Source organism: Epinephelus moara, chromosome 7, assembly GCF_006386435.1.
Source record: "Epinephelus moara isolate mb chromosome 7, YSFRI_EMoa_1.0, whole genome shotgun sequence".
In the NCBI taxonomy this organism is placed as follows: Eukaryota; Metazoa; Chordata; class Actinopteri; order Perciformes; family Serranidae; genus Epinephelus; species Epinephelus moara.
Window position 1 is genome coordinate 34,667,877 of NC_065512.1, and position 21,457 is coordinate 34,689,333.

The 21,457-nt window shown below is 40.1% G+C and overlaps 1 protein-coding gene across 2 annotated transcripts; it reads left to right on the forward strand.

The window, feature by feature from the left end:
- The first annotated feature begins 5,871 nt into the window (after positions 1 to 5,871).
- sympk (symplekin) lies at positions 5,872 to 21,097 on the forward strand. Of its 2 annotated transcripts, none has more exons than XM_050049574.1 (27): positions 5,872 to 6,021; positions 6,361 to 6,507; positions 7,224 to 7,289; positions 7,563 to 7,616; positions 7,802 to 7,875; positions 7,959 to 8,085; positions 8,279 to 8,528; positions 8,633 to 8,803; positions 9,211 to 9,450; positions 9,753 to 9,904; positions 9,996 to 10,146; positions 12,463 to 12,685; positions 12,784 to 12,934; positions 13,026 to 13,261; positions 13,378 to 13,459; positions 13,547 to 13,660; positions 13,756 to 13,903; positions 14,958 to 15,118; positions 15,976 to 16,084; positions 16,208 to 16,308; positions 16,503 to 16,593; positions 17,772 to 17,873; positions 18,359 to 18,546; positions 18,783 to 18,959; positions 19,062 to 19,151; positions 19,421 to 19,609; positions 20,635 to 21,097. In XM_050049574.1, the coding sequence occupies exons 2-27, from the start codon at positions 6,427 to 6,429 to the stop codon at positions 20,800 to 20,802; spliced, it is 3,696 nt and encodes a 1,231-aa protein (XP_049905531.1). In that variant the 5' UTR covers positions 5,872 to 6,021; positions 6,361 to 6,426; the 3' UTR covers positions 20,803 to 21,097. The 2 variants fall into 2 exon arrangements, with proteins under 2 accessions (XP_049905531.1, XP_049905532.1); XM_050049575.1 differs by having other exon boundaries at positions 5,877 to 5,992.
- The last annotated feature ends 360 nt before the right edge of the window (positions 21,098 to 21,457 follow it).

Consider the following 21,457-nt stretch of genomic DNA (forward strand, 5'->3'; position numbering starts at 1 on the left):
AAGAGCTGTAGAAGAAGATTAGGAAACGTGTGTGTGGAGATGGAATTATCACTAAGTATACTATACCTGTGCGGAGATACTTAGAGCTCCCTACCATATGGGGAAGTGGCCCACCATCGCCATACCATGTCTGCCGCTTCTGTCTGTTCTGCAAGTGAAACCCAAGCGGGAATGGTTACAACAGGCGTGAAATCTCGGGCGAGTCTTACCTCCATAGGGAAGTTCCTCGGCGGCACCTCCCCCTCTCCTTGCTGCAGACTAGAGGCGAACTGCTGGCGGCGTTGGCGGCTTCTCGTCTGCTCCCTCCGCCTCCTTCTCAGACACCTGGTATAAGGCTGTTAGAGAGATGGGCAGAGGAGAAAAAAGAAGACACAGGTCAAACTACTTCAGTGAGAGGAATGAGATAAGTCATTTGGGTTGAGGCAGGTTGTGGAGGTCACCCTGCCAACAGAAACACCAAAACTATTCACAAGTCAGTCCTATTTGCTTTAAGGGAAAAAAAATCCATTAACATCAACTTTATTTTTCTTAAATGATCTGCTCTAAAAATGCCTGCTGGGATTTTTCAGTGACTGATTTCCTGTATTTTCAAGAATCACTGTGGGCAACCTCCACAAAGGGCAGTCAATCAATCAATCAATCAATCAATCAATCAATTTTATTTATAAAGCCCAATATCACAAATCACAATTTGCCTCACAGGGCTTTACAGCATACGACATCCCTCTGTCCTTATGACCCTCGCAGCGGATAAGGAAAAACTCCCCAAAAAAACCCCTCTAACGGGAAAAAAAACGGTAGAAACCTCAGGAAGAGCAACTGAGGAGGGATCCCTCTTCCAGGACGGACAGACGTGCAATAGATGTCGTACAGAACAGATCAACATAATAAATTAACAGTGCTCTTACTGTGTACATTTACAGCAGAGTGTTTAGGATGAACTACTTACACCCATACGGGCAGCCTCCTGCTCTCTACCCCGGGGCCCTGGGGTGGATGGCTGGCGGGTGGAGCTCCTCTGTGGCAAAGCAGCGTTCACCTGATGGCCGGAGGTGGACGGCTGAGGGCTGGAGCTCCTCTCTGGCTGCACCTGTAAATAAGGGTGGGGGGGGAAATCCATTACTTGATGCATCTCAATGTCGACATGGACGATCCAGCATCCATTCACAAATGTCAAAAATCAAGTATCTGAATTGAAATTAATAACATGTTGTTGACTGGACCAAAAGCTGAATGGTTTGGGACACACTAGGTGTGCTGGAGAAAGAGACTGCGCCCCCTTTTCTATCATTCAATCCACACCAAATAATTGGAATCAAACCAAAATGTCAGGTACCCAAAGATCCCCACCCTTACCTGTGAGCCAGAGGTGGACGGCTGAGGGCTGCTGTCCTCCTCCCGCTTCCTCTTGTTTCCCTGTTAATGATATGGAGAGAGAGAGAGAAAAGGAGGCAGTTACGTTGGACTTTTTTCACTTAAATCCCTTTTAGACTCATGCAGTACAGTGGGATAAATCAAACTAATCATGACATTAGGATAGAGCATGTCTGATTTAACTGACTTTGTTCATACTATTGCACAAGCTACTGGTGAATCTACTTTCTCTCAGCTTGTCTGGTCTATTCTTCAGTTACATTTCCCAAAATCACTTAAGGAAATTCTCTGTGCAGTAAAGACGTGGAAGCATCTTAAGGATAAAAATCTTTCACTTGATTTTTGAGACCACAACCAAGTAAACATCAGGCTCTGCTTTTCCAAGTTTGTTTTTTGTCATTAGCTCCTTCTTAAAACCGTTGCTCATTTTATCTTTTCTTATTCTGACAGGTAACAGTTTCTGATATTACATTAAAACAGGCACAACAGCGCACAACAAGACAGTCAGGTTGACACTACACTGGACAGGTTGACACTTTCAAATACACTTTGTCTTCTTTGTATATGATGGTTGTATCTGCTATGCAGCTATGTTGCACTATGTGCCCAAAACAAACTGGGACAATAAACTTTATCTTATCTTATATTACCTTATCTTATCTAACTTTATCATCAAATCAGCAACCATCAGCTATTAAAGCAATTCTCGTGTGTTTCAGATAAATCGGTGGCTTCAAAATCCTGTGGTGCATGAAACATTTTATGTTCAAACAATTTCATTATCAAACTTCTTCAAATTTCGGTAAAGTTATTTGATGTTAGTTTGTTTGTCCTTGAACTTCAGAGTAAATTCTAGCTTTCCACCGTCAAAGTACCATGAGTGGAGACTTGATAAACACTTCAAAACACTTTCAAAGAGTTTAAAGTAACTTCTTTTAACTTTTTGGTGTCATTTCAATTATTCAAAGTTAAGCCCACACTGATATTTGTTAACAACATAAGTGAATTCATGAACTAGAGCTTCAGGTTAAGTTAACATCAATTTAGCTAACAAGCTAATTAATCACTGGACAGGCTGTTAATTCAAGACACCCTAAAAAGCTTTAACGTCACATTTGTTTAAAACGGTTCGTTTTATTACCCTCTCCATGTAGAAATGGTGGAGCTGAGGTCAGTCAGTAGTCCGTTGGGACTGTTTTGGTCGTTGCTTTTAGCTGGCTTAAACTTCCTTCAAAATCTTTCTCTCTGGGTTCAGGAGTGAAATGGTGACTGACAGCAGAGCCACCTGCTTATATATATAATGTTACAACCCACAGCAACCATAGAATCCTAATGTCCTTTCGTCAGTAACGTCAGTAATTGCGTTATTTAAATAAAGTAGCCTATGTCACTTACCTGACATGTAGCTAATAATATAGCTTCCTAGGAGGTTTGGTTTGAAAAGTCTCGAAAATTAAGGCACTCTGTTCAGCAGCTGTTAAACCTGCTGCTATAAAAACAGGTACAGAGCTTTTCCCCGACACGCTCCTGTGTATTTTGAACATGGAGTTAAGATTTGTAACTTACGGAGTAGATTTGTGCTGTTAAAACATCTTTTTACATCCTGGTACATCATCACTACTGTGCGTGTTGTTTTCACATTTCTTGCTCACAAATATTACAGATTGGGGATCTGAATATTTCTAGATGGCTGATCTGCATGTGCTTATATTATATTTTATCATATCATATCATATTGTAGCGGCTATTTGTCCTCAATTTAGTGATCAAAAATCAAAATATCAAAAAACTAAAATAAGACAAAATCAGATCACACGGCCACTGAGGCACCTAGGGAATTAATTTACGCAGGAAAAAACAAAGTCCATTGTCCAGGCAAAAATGAAGTTTCTTCGGTTTATTTTTCCATTGGCAAACAAACAAAGAACAATGGCCTTTGCCGCCTCTCTTGCCCTGGTAAAAAACCATAAACCCTCCCAGGTGCCTGGCTCACCTGTACCTGCATACCCATGTAGAGTCACCTAGTGCGCCCCAGCTACCCAGTACCTTCGAAATAAAAGCATTAATAAGTACTCAAATTAACTCAAACAATACTAAATATTATAAGCAAACTAAAGGTGTATTCTTCTGAACTAAACAACAACAAATAACTAAATAATTAGTGATTAAATATTACAAGAATAACAAACAGCTCCAACACATATTATATTATATTATATTATATTATATTATATTATATTATATTGCCTGAAGAGAAACTTCAGCTTGATGAAAGTTAAAAGTTCAAAAAGGGTTGAAACATGATGCAGTTCACATTACAATCAAAACAGCATAATGAATCCACCATGATTCAGAGTTGTAAAACTATAAAACATGAAAAAAGTCAGAGTGAATAGAGGCAAGCCTGAAAAATGTAAATAGCCTAAATAAACAATAAATAAAATATGTAACAGCACCTGACCTTTGACCTTTGTTTCATTTAATTAATTGTTTCAAACCTGTCACAGAAATAATCTCTGTAGATGTAGAAGCATCATTAGACTGAACCACTGACACGACTTGGTACCAGTGAGAAGGTGGGAAACCTTACTGAAGTCACAAATATCTGTTTTAATATCTGTTTTGTCAAATCTACAGTTTCCAACTTTGTTTTATCACTATTTCTCCTCCTCTTCCTTGTTTTCCTTCTTGTCAAAGGCTTCACTTTAGAACTACAAAAGTGTCTCTTTTTTGTGCTGTGAAGTCTGTGTCCTCCCTTCATCCTGTTTGTCTGGGCACAGACACTTCCCATCAACTGTGGAATGACAATGAGGGGCTTTCTGCATCTTTGTGACCAGTCAAACAAAGGTCCTGGTGTGTGTTCATGATAAATGTATTTTAATCCACTGGAAAACTAAGTAACTTTAGCTCCATGTTTTCCATGCTCCAGAGGACTTGAGCACACCAGTTTGGCTTTTTCCTCACTGTGATCAACAAGCACTGCAGAGGGCACATCCACTGCCAGCAGATGGCAGTGCAGTCTCTCACACTGCAACAAAAAGAGATCTCACATCCAGCAAAGTAACAGATCCACTGTTGTCTACTATTTAAGTCTAAGTTCACACTGATGAAAGAGGAACAGAATACCATTTACCCATCACAGTCTCCATCCATGCAGATTTTTATTTGCTGAGGTCTCCCATAGAGACTCTTGTTGACACCCAAATACAGCTGAGGTAAATGAAACCTGTGGTGATCACATTATTGACAATTAGTCTCTAAAAATTCAAAAGCAGCAACATTTCCATGACAACTCCCACAAAGGACTGTCTTACAGTGGTTTCCCAGTGGTCTTCTGGTTCATACCTTGACCTGCAGCTCTATTCTCATTCATAAATCTGGTGACAGACATGCAGCTGTTTCGTCTTTTCGTCTGTTCATGATCACTGGCCTAGAACAAATACGTGATGTCAGTGATGATGTCAGTGGTGCTCGGAGGAACTACAAGCCACTTCGGCTTGTATTTCTAGTGGAGGCGTGCTCTGGATGCATCCAAAAACTAGTCTTCCTTCTTGTCATGTATTGCAAATTAGCTGCGTGCTCACCAAAATGGCATCATTTAATTTATTATGCAAAGGATCATGGCCCACTGATGCCAACAGAAACAGACTATAAAGATAGTGATACAGATATTGACCTCTCGCACTGGATGCGTAATCATTTGGTGTGGAAGAGGTCTGTCCTCTGGCAGCAGGAACTCACTTTTGAAACGTGCAGTATCTTGGTAACTGACAAAATGGCTAGCATCATATTTTAAGTATATATTTTTTTCCAATTCATGTCACCAAAAGCTCTTCATCAGAAAAAAAAAATCAGTGGGAATATATTGTTAAATTCAATGATATTTCTACTATACTAATACTACTACTACTATACTCATTTTCTTAATGGCCTCCAACTCACAAGTGAACATTTTTTCAATCCGTTAATTCTGATGTACCTTCGAGAGACTTTTTTCAAACCTTCAAAGCTCCTCTTGGAATGGCATCAAGCACTGTTGCACATTGTTTGGGTGTAAAACGGTATTGAAACCTGTTCAGATATTCAACAAAAGACATAAATATCCCACAGTAATTGAATTGTTTTTACGGTTAAATCTGTTGTTTTACACCTATTTCTAAATAAAAATGATTTAGTTTTGTGTCTAGTCTGGGTGTCTCTTAATTTCTTTCGTTGTCTGTGGTGCTGATTGGGAGTCTGTGGCAGAGCCGGCCAAAAAACACACAATTGATAAATAATTCCACTCACGGAACATATACTAGAAATATTTTGTCACGATATATACCCTAATAAATCTCAAAATATATAATAACATAATATGTTATCTAGTAGGCCTATATCTAGTATATTATACTAGACCAAAGTGTAGGCTATCTGAAACCGCGGGCAGGCCTTCATGTGTCCATCAGGTGGCGCTGCGTCTATGCTACGCGCTCGCTAACAGCAGAAGAAGAGCAACACCGCTTTTTCAATTAAACATGGCCGCTTCCCTAGTGGAGCTGAGTTGTTGAACTTGTTAAATATCTTACATCTAATACATTATTAAGTCGGTCACGTCATTCACGTTTAACTACGGATGGTACGACGAAGTAAAGAGTCTGTGTAGCGGTGAGCACGTGTCACCTTTATGTCGTTATAATGTTAAATCTAGCTCGCAGGGTTAGCAGTACGGTTAGCATGGGGCTAGCGCGCTGGCTGAGAACAAAGTGTTTTTGATTATTATACTCAGCGTTAAAGCCTTGTTATTAGTGGTTTATATCTAATGCACTTATTGGTGTACAAATATCTAATTATTAAGTCCACTGATATGAACAGTATGTGTACAATTAGCGCGTTAACTCTAAGCTTACCACACACTTGTTAACTCACTAAACGTATTTGTGCATAATCTTTGCGTTTAACAGCGTCAAATAACGTCCTCATTTACTGCGGTTATGTTTTTCACAGGTTGCAGTGTTTAATACGAGTTTGAAGACCATGATATCCACATAGTGAGGAAAGCACAGCAGCATCATGGAGTTTTCTTCAGTGGAGGGGGAAACTCAAATTCCCCAAGCAACTCCCCATGTCGTCGATATGACCACCAGTGAAAGGGTAACCTTTATATCCTAATACTTTATTATGAGTAGATCTGGGATTCATGTTGCTATAATAGAGTCATTGTATAATGATGATTGTTTAGGGATGAACCAATATGTCAGTGATTGGCATCAGTCCACAAATATTCCTACTGTGTTAGTTATATCTGGCTGATTTTTATTTCCAGCAGTAGACTGCAGTAGTAAAAGTGATAGTTAACTTAAAAACGAAGTACCTCGAAATGATATACCCATGTATAGATATGGGAGTATTATAATGAATTAAGCTGCAGTCTCTATGAAGGTAATGTGTGGAGCTGCTGATTAAACTCACTTAGTTTCTATGGTCTGCTATATTGATCTGAGACATTGGTCAGTTACAGCTGTTACAGAAATTCACCTTGCTCAGTTAATATACCTTAATTTCTACTTATATTTGGTACTCTCATCTTGTTGTTGTTTTGCATGTAAACAGTGCTTACTATGAAGTAGAGTGGAAAGGTTTTTGATTCTAAGCTTATTATGTGGAAACTCCATTCACTGTTTCAATAATTTCAGTAATTAGTGTTGAGCAGAAATGTTACATGTGCACAGAAGAGAATCAATACAATTTTGGTTAGGGTGCAGCCAGACATCTTTTTGTATGTAGTGTGTAGTCATGTGGTGATTTTCATGTATAAGAATAAATGGCTATATAAGGAAAGCTTCATTCAGTCTGCTTTTCCGTTCCAGGTGGTGGATCTTCTGAATCAGGCTGCTCTGATACCCACGGATGAAAAGCTAACGGTGCTTAAACAGGTTTGTAGTCTGTTTGTTTAAGTAGGTTTTCTCTGTTGTGATATCCAAAAATTAATTGCAAAATTAATAAGCAGTTTCATAATATTTGGGGTCTTATTTCAATGTGAATTTGGTTGCACATCTGTGTGAATATTTATTTTCCTTAAACACAAGTTTTCCAACCATTTCTTGGCTTCTTTGCATTGCAATGTGCTGCAACCTGTCCTAGAGGTTCCCCTGCTGTCTACCCCAGTGCTTGTGGGGATATGAGGAATGAACTTATTTTATTTTCAGGTCCAGGAGCTCATCATTAACAAGGATCCTTCTCTTCTTGACAATTTCTTGGATGTAAGTAAACCTGTCTGCAGCTTTGTTATTATTCTAACTGCAGTTTGACCTACAATAAAGCTATTTGAGTGCAAAGGCTGTATCCAGTACAGTACTGCACACTATGCAGTAGTGCTACATCAACATGGTGTAAACCTAAAACTTTGATTTATGATTCCTCTCCCACTGGCCTGTTAATCCTGTAGGAGATGATCGCCTTTCAGACTGACAAGTCTATCGAAGTGAGGAAATTTGTCATTGGCTTTATAGAGGAAGCATGGTGAGTAATTAGACAAGTCTTTCAGTCTAATAGCTGTAAATTTGTGACATTTGTGACATGATGTTTTTTATGCTTTTCTCCAGTAAAAGGGACAATGAGCTCCTCCTTAGACTGATCGCCAATCTGAACATGTTGCTGAGGGATGAAAGTGTGAATGTGGTGAAGAAGGCCATCCTGACACTCACCCAACTGTACAAAGTTTCTCTGCAGGTAAATACAGGCTTCATTTATGAAATATCCTCATATAATGATTTCGATTTCTGGTATGATTTAGCCTAAAGAGTAAATGCTGTAGAACTGGCATAGTCTGTTTTTTTTCATAGGAATATTCAACAAAATCATGTAAGTGCTACAAATAACGGTTGTGTTTTCAAAGCCTTTACTTCTGTCTCTGCCTTGCCAGTGGTTGGTGCGCTCTAAAGCAGTGTCAGAGAGGCAGGAGGCATGCTGGGATCTGGTCACACAGATGAAAGGGGATGTTCTGGCCTTGCTGGACTCTGAAAATGATGGCGTTCGCACTCACGCCATAAAGTTCACAGAATCATTAATCATCACTCTGTCACCACGGACATCAGACTCTGACGTTCCCAAGCGACAGGAGGGTGACATCAGCCTGGACAAAGTTCCCAGAGATCACACATATATTCGCTATGGTACAGATAGTAAAATCCATATTAACATGTTATTGGTTTTTTTTGACAAGTCTATCAAGGCTCATCTCTAAGAAATGATATTGTGATGCTCTTTGAATCAACAGATGTTTTGTGTGAGGAGGGAAAGACTGCACTGGAGAAGCTGCTGAAGTTCATGGTCCATCCAGCCATTTCCAGCATTAACCTCACCACAACACTTGGCTCCCTAGCCACTATTGCCCGTCAGAGGCCAATGTTCATGTCAGAGGTGGTGCAGGCATATGAGACACTGCATGGTAAGTGCTTCTGAGCGGATGTTGTCAATTTCAAAATTGCACATCAAGATTAAAACAGGTTCTGTGAGGAGTGCCCAGTAGCTCAGCGGGTAGAGGGGGCAGCCCTTGTACAAAGGCTACGTCCATGTTGCAGCGGCCACAGGTTTGGTTCCAGCCTGTAGCCCTCTTCCGCATGTCATTCGCTCTCTCTCCTCCTCCTTCATGCTTAAACTGTCCTTTCAAATAAAGGCAGAAAGCCTTAAAAATAATCTTTTAAAAAAAGTTGCTGGGCCTGCCTGATGTTGATAGCAGAGAAATTGATACATTGAGACAAAAGTTATGTTGTTATCTTTTACAGTGAATTTTTTTGTGCTCAACACATCAATTGACTGTACATATACTTTTTTTGTATACGTGAACCTTTTTAGCAAACCTGCCGCCCACTCTGGCCAAGTCTCAGGTCAGCAGCGTGCGAAAGAATCTGAAGCTGCACTTGGTAGCGGTCCTTAAGCATCCCTGCAGCCTGGAGTTCCAGGGTCAAATTAGTACTCTGCTGCTGGACTTGGGAATGCCCCAGAGTGAAATAACCCGCTCTACACCTGCACCACGTGAGCAGCGTAAAAGGCCTCGCCATGAAGAATACACAGAGGGAAAAAAGGCCAAGATAGGTGAGTAGTAATAGGTGATAGCAGTCACAGAGACTCTGATTTAATTTATTGTCTATAGTCATTATGCTGTGTTTACTACGCTGGTTTGGTATGTATAAAAATTACGGTAATGGAAAATATTTGGTAGATTTTACGGGGTTTTCAAGTTGCTCAACTTATCAGAGAGGAGGAGGAGTATTGTAGCTCTGTCCCATTCTGCATACAACTATACACTTCTGTGGTTTTTAGAACCCTTGGACTCAAACACCTGCACGTTGATTGTAAACCCCTGTTGTTTTTGATTTTTGTTTCTTTGCATTCAGAGCCAACCCTGATAGAAGATGATGAGGATAAAGAGGAGCCAGCCCCTCTCTCTGTCCCTAAACCAGCTGCTGTTCCAGTTGCACAGTCTGCCATTGACCTCACAGCTGAGTTCCTGCACCCGCTGCTCACCCCCGAGAATGTAGCCAATCTGGTGAGCAGGCATTGCCTCTTTTTTGTTTATTTTTTTCCCTTTAAGCCCGACTGTGCCATCGTTCACCATATATCTCTGTCTGGTTGTTTAGGTGCTCATCAGCATGGTGTATCTGCCTGATGTGATGCCGGCGTCCTTCCAGGCCACATATACACCCGTTGAGTCAGCAGGCACTGATGCCCAAATTAAACATTTGGCCAGGCTGATGGCCACCCAGATGACTGCAGCTGGCATTGGTCCAGGTTAGTGACGTAGACATATAGCATAAATGGGCCTTAACATGTGGGTTTCGTTTTTAAGTAGTTTTTGACTTACAAGAACAGTTTGACCTGTTAGGAAATGTGTTTGTATGCCTTCATGCTGAGAGTGAGATAAGAGGATTGATGCCCCTCTCATGTCTGTCCATTCAATATGAAAATAACAAGATGTAAAAATAAAGCAAGTTGTCAAGAGAGTCATATATTGGACTACTTCTTGACTCGCTACAGTGACTTCCTAAATTATCATCATCACTGTGAGGTTTCCAGGTAACCAGCAGGGACTTTAGGAAGTAATTTTTTAAAAATTACAGATTACTCCTTTGAAACAAATAGAAGTTTTCAAAATCTAAGTTTTAAGTTTTTGAGCCAGTCTGGTATATTTGCAGGACAATATTATCAGATAACAAAAGTTTTATTGACAAGAATTTCTGCATATATGACCTTTACATTTAATTCAAATTATTATATATTTGTTTTTTTTGTAGTTATTGTTTGTAATGATTTCCAGTCATTTAATCTAATTGTAAGCTTTATGAAAATTGTAAAATATCCTGCCTCAGTCTCGGGCTGGGCAATATAGAGAAAATAAAATATCACAATATTTTTAACAAAATTATACCTCAACATTGGTATGGTGATGATATGATAGGGTTGACTAGTGGTGCTTTTACAAAATATTTGCACAATGAGATTTTTGATAAATAAACACAACGGCAAATAACAGAACAATTATAACAGTCTGGTAAGTGCAGAAATGTACATCACTACTGTGTAAATGCAGCCTTTAGAACCAGAAAAGACAATACTTACGATATTACTAGGGCTGCTCCCTGAAAGTTAAAGATTCAAATTATCCGTTGGAGACCCCCTTAGTAGACTTGAAATTCTTCAAGTCAAGTAGTGTTTTTTTTTGTTGTTGTTTTTTTTAGTTGTTGTTTTTTAGTCAGTGGGCAGTGTACCTCAGGACGTTTCAGGACATTTCAGTGTCCAGATTTAGCTGCAGAGTGAGCGCTCCTTGCTTTCACACTGCTCTCTGGTACAGGCAGCCTGACCCGGAACCGCAATGTGCAATACCACAGTGTGCCCAGGCACCTGCACATATGACCAGTTAATTCCAAAACAGCAAATCCTATTATAACCATGCACTGTTAAAATAAATTGGTTAGGTACACATTTAAAGAAACTGTTTGGGAAATTTCATACATGTGAAACTAAGAATATATATTTCAAAACAAAAGTAATAAAGGAAGAGGATTAAACATTAAAACATGAAATTATTATTATTCTCCTTTTTATTTTGACATATAACATCCAACACCAGTGATCAGACCCAGATCTTATGTTTTTTAACCTGGAACCTAACCCGGAAATAAAAGTAAGACAATGCCATCTACTAATCACCTTTTTTGTGGGTCATCAGCGATGCAAAACCTAGGGCTGCTCGATTATGGAAAAAATCATAATCACGATTATTTTGGTCAAAATTGAAATCACGGTTATGCAAACGATTATGCGGCACACATGATGGACTTATATTGTTTACATGACGACATGTCATTTTGTCTCTACATGGTCGCGCGTTTACAGTTCACTGCTCTGTGTATCGCATGCAGTGGAGTTCGGCCCTAATGCGCGCGCACACACAAACACGCACATGCGCACACACACACACACACACACACACACACAGACCAACCTCTCTCGCTCTCCCTCTGCCATTTTCCGCGCACTGTTTTTGAAATCTTCCGCGATCACCTGCCCCTTGCATTACTCGTAGTTCACCTACTTGACTGGCTTGTGGAGTGAATAGAGGAGAGGAGGGGAGGGGGCGGTATTGCGCGTGCGTGGCTTCCGTAGAAGACAAAATAACATCTCCAGACGTCCGTGACCAAAAATTGTTTATCCTCGATATCATTAATTTTGAAATCGTTTGACCTCAAAATCGTAATCGCTATCACCAGACGATTAATTGCACGGCCTTAGCAAAACCCAGACAGAGGATAAGTTTAAGTGAGACAAGAGCTGTCTGTAGGAAGAAAAGCTGTGCCTGGTCATCTTCCAGGATAACATTATCGTCTGCCTTGTGATTTGAAGTTGTGAATTTACAGCTCTCTGCTCCACAGCTTAACACGATACAGTCTCTGTCTTTTTATTGATATCTAGTGTCGGCAAAAAAATACTTTAAAAAAATTACAACTGCTGAACCCCATTCAAACTCTTTATTATTAATATTGGTAGCAGCCACAAACACCCCACTGTATATATTTTTGGGCTCTAATTTAAATCATGATATTTTAGGACTTGAGCAGTGCAAAGCCAGAGAAGATGAAGCAGGCAAAGACGAAGGCAATGAGGAGGACGCTGTTACTAAAGACCTGCTCATCAAGCGCAAAGTTCCAGCTATGATGGTGGGACAAGCAATTTCTGTGGTGGGAGGTTATGCAGAAAAGGTTCCAAGCCCAGAGGCTCCCACCACAGTCAAGAGGCTTCCTGAACCTATCCTCCCTACAACACAAACCAAGTGAGTTCTGGCTCTAACACAAAGATGCTAGACGGATTGTAAGCTTCGCCTTTGTGTAAGTTAGACTTCTTACCCTGAATGATATTGTTCTGTTACAGAATAGCAGGGGCAGGTGGGAGAAAAAAAGTGTTCCGATTGTCAGATGTCGTCCAGCCTTTATCAGACGCCCAGATTGAGAAGTTAACCTCCAGTGCAGTCAAACGTATCCTGCATTCAGAGAAGGAGATCGCTCAAAGTGGCATGTCCCATGTAAGTAATAAACCCCACGGTTAATTTCTCATTTTCTTCATAAAGAGATTTATTGAGCACAGAGGAAAAGTATACTGAATCTATTGTGTAGGTCAGAGTGAAGCTCCTCTCCAAGCTTGTGACGCAGTTTGAAGGGATGATGAAAGAAGACGTGCTGGAATTCATTTTGGGTGACATCAGGACAAGAAGTGAGCTGGCCTTTTCTCTCCTCTACCAAGAGTACAACAATTACCTCAGCCAGCTGCCCACTGGACTGCTGGACAGCTACGACCACTGCCTCTACACTCTGCTGTCGGGCCTACAGGAGAAACCAGAGCAGCGGGATGGGTGAGACAAAACCTTTGTTACATGCTTTTTTCTTCAGTTCTTATTTAAACACATGGATTGATGTGGTTATTGTTGCTGTGGCGCAAAACTTAAGTAAGATGTTATGTCTTTTCCAGACTGTTCACTAAGCTGGTCCTGGAGGCTCCCATTATAACAGAATCAGCGTTGGAAGTAATCCGACGTTACTGTGAGGACGAGGTGAGTGACATGATAAAGACACATCTTCTCACATAGAGCTAGTTCACTGTATGTCCACTCAGCCATCACTTGTAACCTGTGTTTCAGTCTCGGGTGTATTTGGGCATGACGACTCTGAAGGAGCTCATTGTCAAACGGCCTTCGAGGCAGTTTCAGTATCTGCACGTACTTCTGGATCTCAGCTCACATGAAAAAGAAAAGGTGATAGCATTTCTTGTCCAGATCCTATTAATGTGTAGCTCATATTCTCATTGTTCTCTTAACTGATGTTTACTCCGTGGTTGTTTTATTTTCAGGTGCGGACCACTGCTTTGGCTTTTCTCAAGCGTATGTATGAGAAAGACCAGCTCAGGGACTACATTGAGAAGTTTGCCCTGAACTACATGCAGCTTCTTGTCCACCCCAACCCTCCATCTGTGCTCTTCGGGGCCGACAAAGACACAGGTTTGGAATACATTCAGTAAAGCCTCTCCAAACAGTTCAGCTCAGTTCAGTACAGTAACGCATTAGAACAGTTAAGTTTGCATTTCCATAAAAAAAAAAAATTATGGATGGTACCAATAGAAGAGAGAAAATCGTAACTTCTGCTAACCAAGGCCTCAATGCACAAACCACAAACCTGCTATCTTTAAACATCTCATCCACTGGGACAGACACTCTGAACACTCCCAGCGGTTCTGTGTTCTGAAAATGTTGGTGCGCAACCCTGTTCCATGGGACTTCTGGTGTGAGCGGCCAGGCAACTGCTGAGAGGTGGCTGTGTGACAATTAACAAATCGGGAGCTTTCCGCATCCAGTTTGAACCTGGCAAAAGTCTTTTTCTTGCAGCATCAGTTTTCTGGTAAATACATACTGTAAACATGTAAGCTGGCGCAACTTTCCAAACTCAGTGCAAACTGCACCTACAGCAGTGACACATGAACTGTTTTTGAGATTGCTCTTGAGTTTTCTTAGTGAGGCATGTCAATGTTAGAAATTGCTTGACATAAGATGCAGTGAACAAGTGCTTAGACATGACATTTGCTGTCCTCAAGGTGCGTGAGTCTTCAGTGATGTAGGTATGATTACAGTTCAACCCGGACACACATGGTTTAAACAGTAGTACATATGATTATGAAGTACGTCATTAAACAGAATTAACCAGCTGGTGAACTAACCTGGTATGGTAGCATGGATTTGTTGTACTAGTGCGGTTACTATGAGCCTAGTATTGCTGCCACACCATAATTTACTCGCTGAGCGGAGGGACCAAGCACAACAGCCGTGCAGTGACAGTCCATGCACAGACCCAGTCAGGCCACTGGCCTCTGTGCAGCTGCACAGCCTATATTTATGCAACCCTACATCTTTTCAACTACAAACAGTGTTGACAAGGAAAGAACAAACACTTCATAAACTCTTCCAGCCTAAATTTTCCCTGCTAGCCAAAGAAATGCAAAGTAGCTAATTCCCCACTCTACTGTAACCTCACAGTGCTGTTGTGTGTTTGTTGAGACAGAGGTGGCTGCCCCCTGGACTGAAGAGACAGTGAGACACTGTCTGTTTCTCTACCTGTCCCTGCTGCCTCTAAACCACCGGCTGGTCCATGAGCTGGCTTCAGTCTATACCGAGGCCATCGCTGACATCAAGCGCAGTGTGCTTCGGGCAATAGAGCAGCCTGTAAGTCTCTCCTCATTGTTAGTATGTCTTCACTCTACCATTCATTTGTCTTTTGTTTTTTTAAAGAACTCTGTTTTTAAATAATTTATTATTTCAATGTTATGCATCTGACACAGCCCAGTACTCTGAATATGAACAAGTTGCTCCAAATAAAACAGAACCACCATTTGAGTTTCTACCAAGCATGTTTAAATCAGTTGAGAGGAAAAAAATTCTCTTTATTTCTCTTGATCTTTAGACTTAAATGACACTAAATAATTGTGCCAAGATAAGAACCAGTTAGCTCAAAACACAAGGTTCTGTTGGTAAATGAATCAACTAAGGGCAGAGGTCAGACTATTGGACTATGTGCTTATCTATTTCCTCATGTGTTTTAACTCTTTAACCACCAGAGAAAGTAAACCAGAGCAAACAGTACATAGTGCAACTTCCTCACTGTCTGTCAGATCAAAATATCACACATGTATTGTCATGGAAAAACTGCAGTTTAGAGTTGGGTCAATTTTTAGTTTGTGCATTCCAGTGTACAAGCTTAAACCGGTTTGATTTTATGCACATTATGACAAATTCTGGCAAATTAAAAAGTAGCCTCCATCAGCAACCTGTGCTGACAGGGTCACAGAGCTAATTCCAATTTGTATCATATTGGTACGAAGCAATGCGAAAACAGGATTAACATAGTATTATGTTTGTTTATAAACAGACTAACACAGCCACTAGTCTCTGACAGGCTGTGTTAATTTACTGCTGAACCACAGCTGGCCACAAAATGGGTTGAAATGAAGCAATGCACTTCTTAAGTTGCGCTGTTTTTTAATAGTATCTATATGTTTGGGTTTTTTTTCCTCTTGTTGTAGATCCGTGGAATGGGAATGAACTCTCCTGAGCTGCTGCTCTTGGTTGAAAACTGTCCTAAAGGAGCAGAGACTTTAGTTACGCGCTGTCTGCACATTTTGACAGATAAAGGTAAAAAAAAAATAAAAAAAATCAACACATAATGTAGCCAAACATGGAATAACAGGAAAATATAAGAGGCTGGGAAGTGAAAAGGGTTGATGGGTAAAATTAGTCTTCTTTTTCTCTGTTCAGTGCCTCCATCTCCAGAGCTGGTGGAGAGAGTGCGAGACCTTTACCACAAGCGAGTGCCAGATGTTCGTTTCCTAATTCCAGTCATAAATGGCCTAGAAAAGGTAAAGTTATGCAACTCATCCCAACAGTCTGGTGAACTGATTTGGAACAAATTATACTTTTGTAATATGTTAATCACACTGTTTGTAGCAAACGACTATCTTACTACCACTTAATATTCATAATAAGTTCTGGATTTGACTCTCACTGTTTTGGTTGTTTTTTTTGTTGTTGTTGTTTTGTTTTTTTCATATAGAATGAAGTTATCCAGGCTCTCCCCAAACTGATAAAACTTAACCCAGTTGTAGTTAAGGAGGTGTTCAACCGTCTCTTGGGCACTCAGCACAGTAAGAGTCATTTACCTTCCTTCATTTCTTTTTTTACATTAAAGAAATACTTCAATCCCAGATGACCAATTGTTTATCAATTACTCACAGAGTCTTACGTCACATTGGTGAAGGAAACTTTGTTTTTTTTTTGTTCTGGCATACCACTATAGTGAATGAAGAATCCAAAAACGGAGAAAATTCTTGTTTAATTTATGTCATAGGGGGCTGCATTTCACAATAGTAAAACTATATAAAAACAAAAGTTTACAAATTCTCACATTGTAATCCAAGTATAGTTTATCTAGTTGTATGCTCAGTACTTCCCAAATGCATGCATTTTCACTAAAACCTTATTATTGAAAACTGAATTATAATTGAAACGTATCTCTGCTCTCCTCAAAGTCATACTTCTTTGACAAAAACAGCAATTCTACCTGGCTGAACACGGGAGCTGTTAGTCTGCCACTGCCTCAGTCGGTTAATTTATTTGTGTTATTGTGTAACTGGCTTTTTAAGGGGTTTGTTCGGATTCATCAAAGTCACACAATAACACAAACAAACTACCCATCGAGGCAGCCGTAGATCAGCAGTTCCCTTGTTTGAAGAGAGCATAGATACGTTTCAGTTTCAGTTCAGTTTTAAATCATCAAATTTTAGCAAAAATGCATTTGTTTGGGAAGAGGTGAGCATACAACTAGATAAATGAGACTTTGATTATACTGCGGTAGTTGTGTGAGAGTCTGTAAACAGATGTTTTAATATAGTTTTGCTGTTGTCAAATGCAGATTACTATGACTTCAATTCATCAAGAACTTTATCTGTTTTCATATTCTTCATTCACAGTGAAGGCATGCCAGAAAAACAAAGTTTTCTTTTTAAATTTAACGTAACATAGGGTAAGATATTGATATACATATGGTCATTTGTGGGGTGAGGTATTCCTTTAAGAAACGTGCACACACATTTACACTTTTTAACAAGAGCTTAAAATTTATTTAAGGTTTATTCCAGCCAGTAATAATAGAAATTGCAATCAATCAGTGACTTGCATAGTAATTTTATTAAATGATTCTTACTTCTTACTTTGAGTTATTTTCAGTTATATCATTTATTTTAATTGACAGTTGTCCGCTTCTGTGGAAGATTTTTTCAGGTTACGGACTCTGATGTATTCTCACTGTTGTGTTGTTTTTCAGGTGAGGGAAGTTCATCTGTGTCCCCTCTCACCCCAGGAGACCTGCTGATTGCTTTACACAACATAGACTCAACCAAATGTGATATGAAGTCTATCATAAAAGGTTAGTGTGAACTCAAGCCAAAACTCTAAAACAGGAGTTTATGTAGTAAACCACTTTATCAGTGTCTCTGATCAGCATGTGCCTCTTCAGTCTGTTCTCAGTGTTTGCAATGTTGCCCCTAGTAAATTCAATTCAATTCAATTCAGTTTTATTGATAAAGCCCCGTATCACAAATCACAATTTGTCTCAGAGGGCTTTACAGCATATGACATCCCTCTGGTAGAATGGTAGAACCCTCAGGAAGAGCAACTGAGGAGGGATCCCTCTTCCAAGACAGACAGATGTGCAATAGATGTCGTACATAACAGATCAACATAATAAATTTACAGCAATGACAAAATGATACGCAAAGAAAGGAAGGGACAGGGAGAGAAACTGAGACAGAGAGAGACCGAGAGAGACCTCTTTTAAGTGGTTTATAAATCAGTTTCTGTTGCATGTGTACGACAGCTGACAACGAAAAACATTGTGTGTCTGTATTACAGCTACCAACCTGTGTTTTGGAGAGAAGAATGTGTACACATCAGAGGTTTTGGCAGTGGTGATGCAGCAGCTGATGGAGCAGAGTCCCCTCCCCATGCTGCTCATGCGGACCGTCATTCAGTCCCTCACCATGTATCCCAGACTGGGAGGCTTCGTCATGAATATCCTGTCCCGCCTCATTGTCAAGCAGGTCAGCACCAAAAACCAGCCAAATTTTCATGGCGTCTACGGTCACAGATGTCTTGGATCTTTTTTTTCCCTTATCTCTCTTTTAACTCATCAAATATGCAGTGACATTTCTGTTTACTACCTGATGCATTAGCCAGATGAAGAAATGGCAAAACTCAGCAATTAAAGTTGTCCACTAATAAATATCAATCACCAAATTTCACCATTGTCACAAATTTGGTTGTTTTTTCCCTGTAGGTGTGGAAATACCCCAAGGTGTGGGAGGGATTTGTGAAGTGCTGCCAGAGGACGAAACCTCAGTCATACAGCGTGCTGCTGCAGCTGCCGCCTGCACAACTGACGAGTGTGTTTGAACGCTGCCCAGAGATGAGAGAGCCTCTTCTACAGCATGTCCTCTCCTTCACACCTCATCAGGCAAGAGTCACTTCACTGAAACTCATCTGCAATTTGAAAAGAAAATGTTCTTCTCTTGGGATTTCCTTGTGTACTAACTGCCTCTGTTTTTCTGTGTAACAGCAAGCTCACATACCTGCCTCCATCATGTCTGTCCTTGAAGCAAATAAAAAACCAGAACCAAATCCTGTGGAGCCTGTCGTGGAAAGAGAGGTAACTGATGAAGATGTAAACATAATTCATAAGGCCTTCACACTTTTCCCTGCAATAAAATGTTAACATCCTTCAGTGACATAGGTATTATTATAACCTGAACTGTCCATTAGTGTGACAGAAATTAAGATCTTGTCTCTTCAAAACTGCTGGTCATTCAGTGTCTGCTGTTCAGCCAGTTCTTACCGAATGTGTCATACATACTAATTTTCATTTAAAAACCATCTGTTGGTTTATTCATACGTTTTTGTCACATTCTCCCCTTTTAGGTGGAACCAGTCCCTGCCCCAGTTGAAGAAGAGGCTCCCACTGCTGCACTGGAAGAATCTGAGATGCCTGAGATGCCAGAGATGCCAATTCAGCAGCAACCAGCCGACACGAAAGATGAGGAAGAACCAATGGAGCAAGAACAGTCTGGTCCAGTGATACAGGAGGAAACTGATGACACTGTTTCCCAGGTATAGAAAAAGTTATGATAGATGTGTGATTTTTATGCCTCCACGCTGGCGACAGGCATTGCCGGAGGCATTGTTTTAGGTTGTCTCTCTGTCCGTCCCATTCTCATGAATTCGATATATCTCAAGAATGCCTTGAGGGAATATCTTCAAATGTGGCACAAATGTCATTGGGCTCAAGAATGAACTGATTAGAATTTGGTGGTCAAAGGTCACTGTGAGCTTGTGTCCGTCTCATTTTGTGAACACAATATTTCAAGAATGCCTTGAGGGAATTTTTATCAAATTTGGCACAAATGTCTATTTGGACTTAAGAATGAACTTACTAGAATTGGTGGTTGAAGGTCAAAGGTCATGGTCAGTGTGACCTCACAAAACATATTAGCCAAAATTCATTTGCTGAATATTACAAAATGTCACATACATTTCTAGTAGGATAAAATGAAGTGATGACAGTTTGTGTCCAAAAGGTTAAGGTCAACTTCCCTGTGACATCATAATGTTCTGCAAAAACACTTTTCTGGCTATTACGCATCGTCATATCTCAGGAACAGAAGGGGAGACATTTGTTCAGATACTAAATTGGTGATGGTAATTTTGGGTATCCACCTTGTAACTGTGCTGATAGTACAGATCATCTGTGCTGCGGGAGGAAGATGTGTGTGAAGCATCCATGTTTTCTAGGGCTGTCCCAAAAGATTAATCTAGCGATAATTTTTTCGACTAGTTTAACGGGGGGGGTTTTTTCGATTATCGTTCATTTTTCCATTATTTGATTAATGATTAACAACATTTTTTTCTCTCATGCATTAATTCATAATAAGCGTGTGGACATTCAAATATTCAGGGTTGCAGGTTGAATGCCCTTAAGCCTGAAAATAAATACAATTTTTTGATTGAAGTGAACCTTAATCAACAGAAAACTACTCTATGCTGCCTCATATTATCAGTGAGTTAAATTTTATCATAAAAAATGAAATGGAACTACGAACATTTTGCCCTGTAAGGTAATTTTTGGTTCTCTTCAGGAGGAGATGTCAAAAAAAGAGGAGTCGGCATCACCTCAACCAGAGCCTGCTGAGGAACAGATGGAGGCATCTCAGCCTGAACCGTCAGACCTCCAGGAGCCTGAAAAAGATGTTGAAGCTGATGCCACGGGACCTGAGGCTGAAAGCAGCAGTGAAGTTGCAGAGTGACTGCACAAAACAAATGCACTCAAAATGGACATTTCTCTCCTTTGCAAACATCCCACAGATTTTTCAGGATTTCGTGTCAGTAAAAAGCTCTTTGTTCTTTTTGTATATGTAGAACACAGATTTTGAGGGGGAAAAAAAACAAGATAACTGTGCTAGTGAATTCCATACATGTTCATGTGATGATGAGTCAGCAAATAAATCAATCTAATGTTGGTTTACTGTCTGCTTCAACTATGTTTGCCTTACTTCCCCATGGTTCAATGTCAATCTGTTTATTAAATACATCTTAAACATCATGTTTAACAGGGTTTGATTTTGAAAGACGTTCAGGTGTGAGCAGTTTTCAGAATTCCTGACATGTCATTGGCATTACATGTGCTCTGATGTCATCAAGTCACAGAAGGCGCTCCTTGTGATATTTGCACCCTCTTTCCCAGTTAATCCATCGATAAAGAAGTAGGCTACTTAGATTATTTTGCACAGCCTGTTGACAAGACCTGATAACATCAGTTAAACAGGAAATGTTCCTTTGTAAATGTTAAGTCTTACGTTTTTCCAGTTTTAGTCTTTTGCTGCACGTGATCAATTGTTTTTCCACTTTCACGATTTGACTATATAATTTGCACTTTGGCGTATTGTGAGATACTCCGAAATA

Bases quoted from the DNA above. Each gene is read 5' to 3' on its own strand.
- sympk (XM_050049574.1), top strand. From the start codon at position 6,427: ATGGAGTTTTCTTCAGTGGAGGGGGAAACTCAAATTCCCCAAGCAACT. The intron at 13,661-13,755 runs GTGATAGCATTT...TTTTATTTTCAG, and splicing joins GCTCACATGAAAAAGAAAAG to GTGCGGACCACTGCTTTGGC. The intron at 16,594-17,771 runs GTAAGAGTCATT...GTTGTTTTTCAG, and splicing joins TCTCTTGGGCACTCAGCACA to GTGAGGGAAGTTCATCTGTG.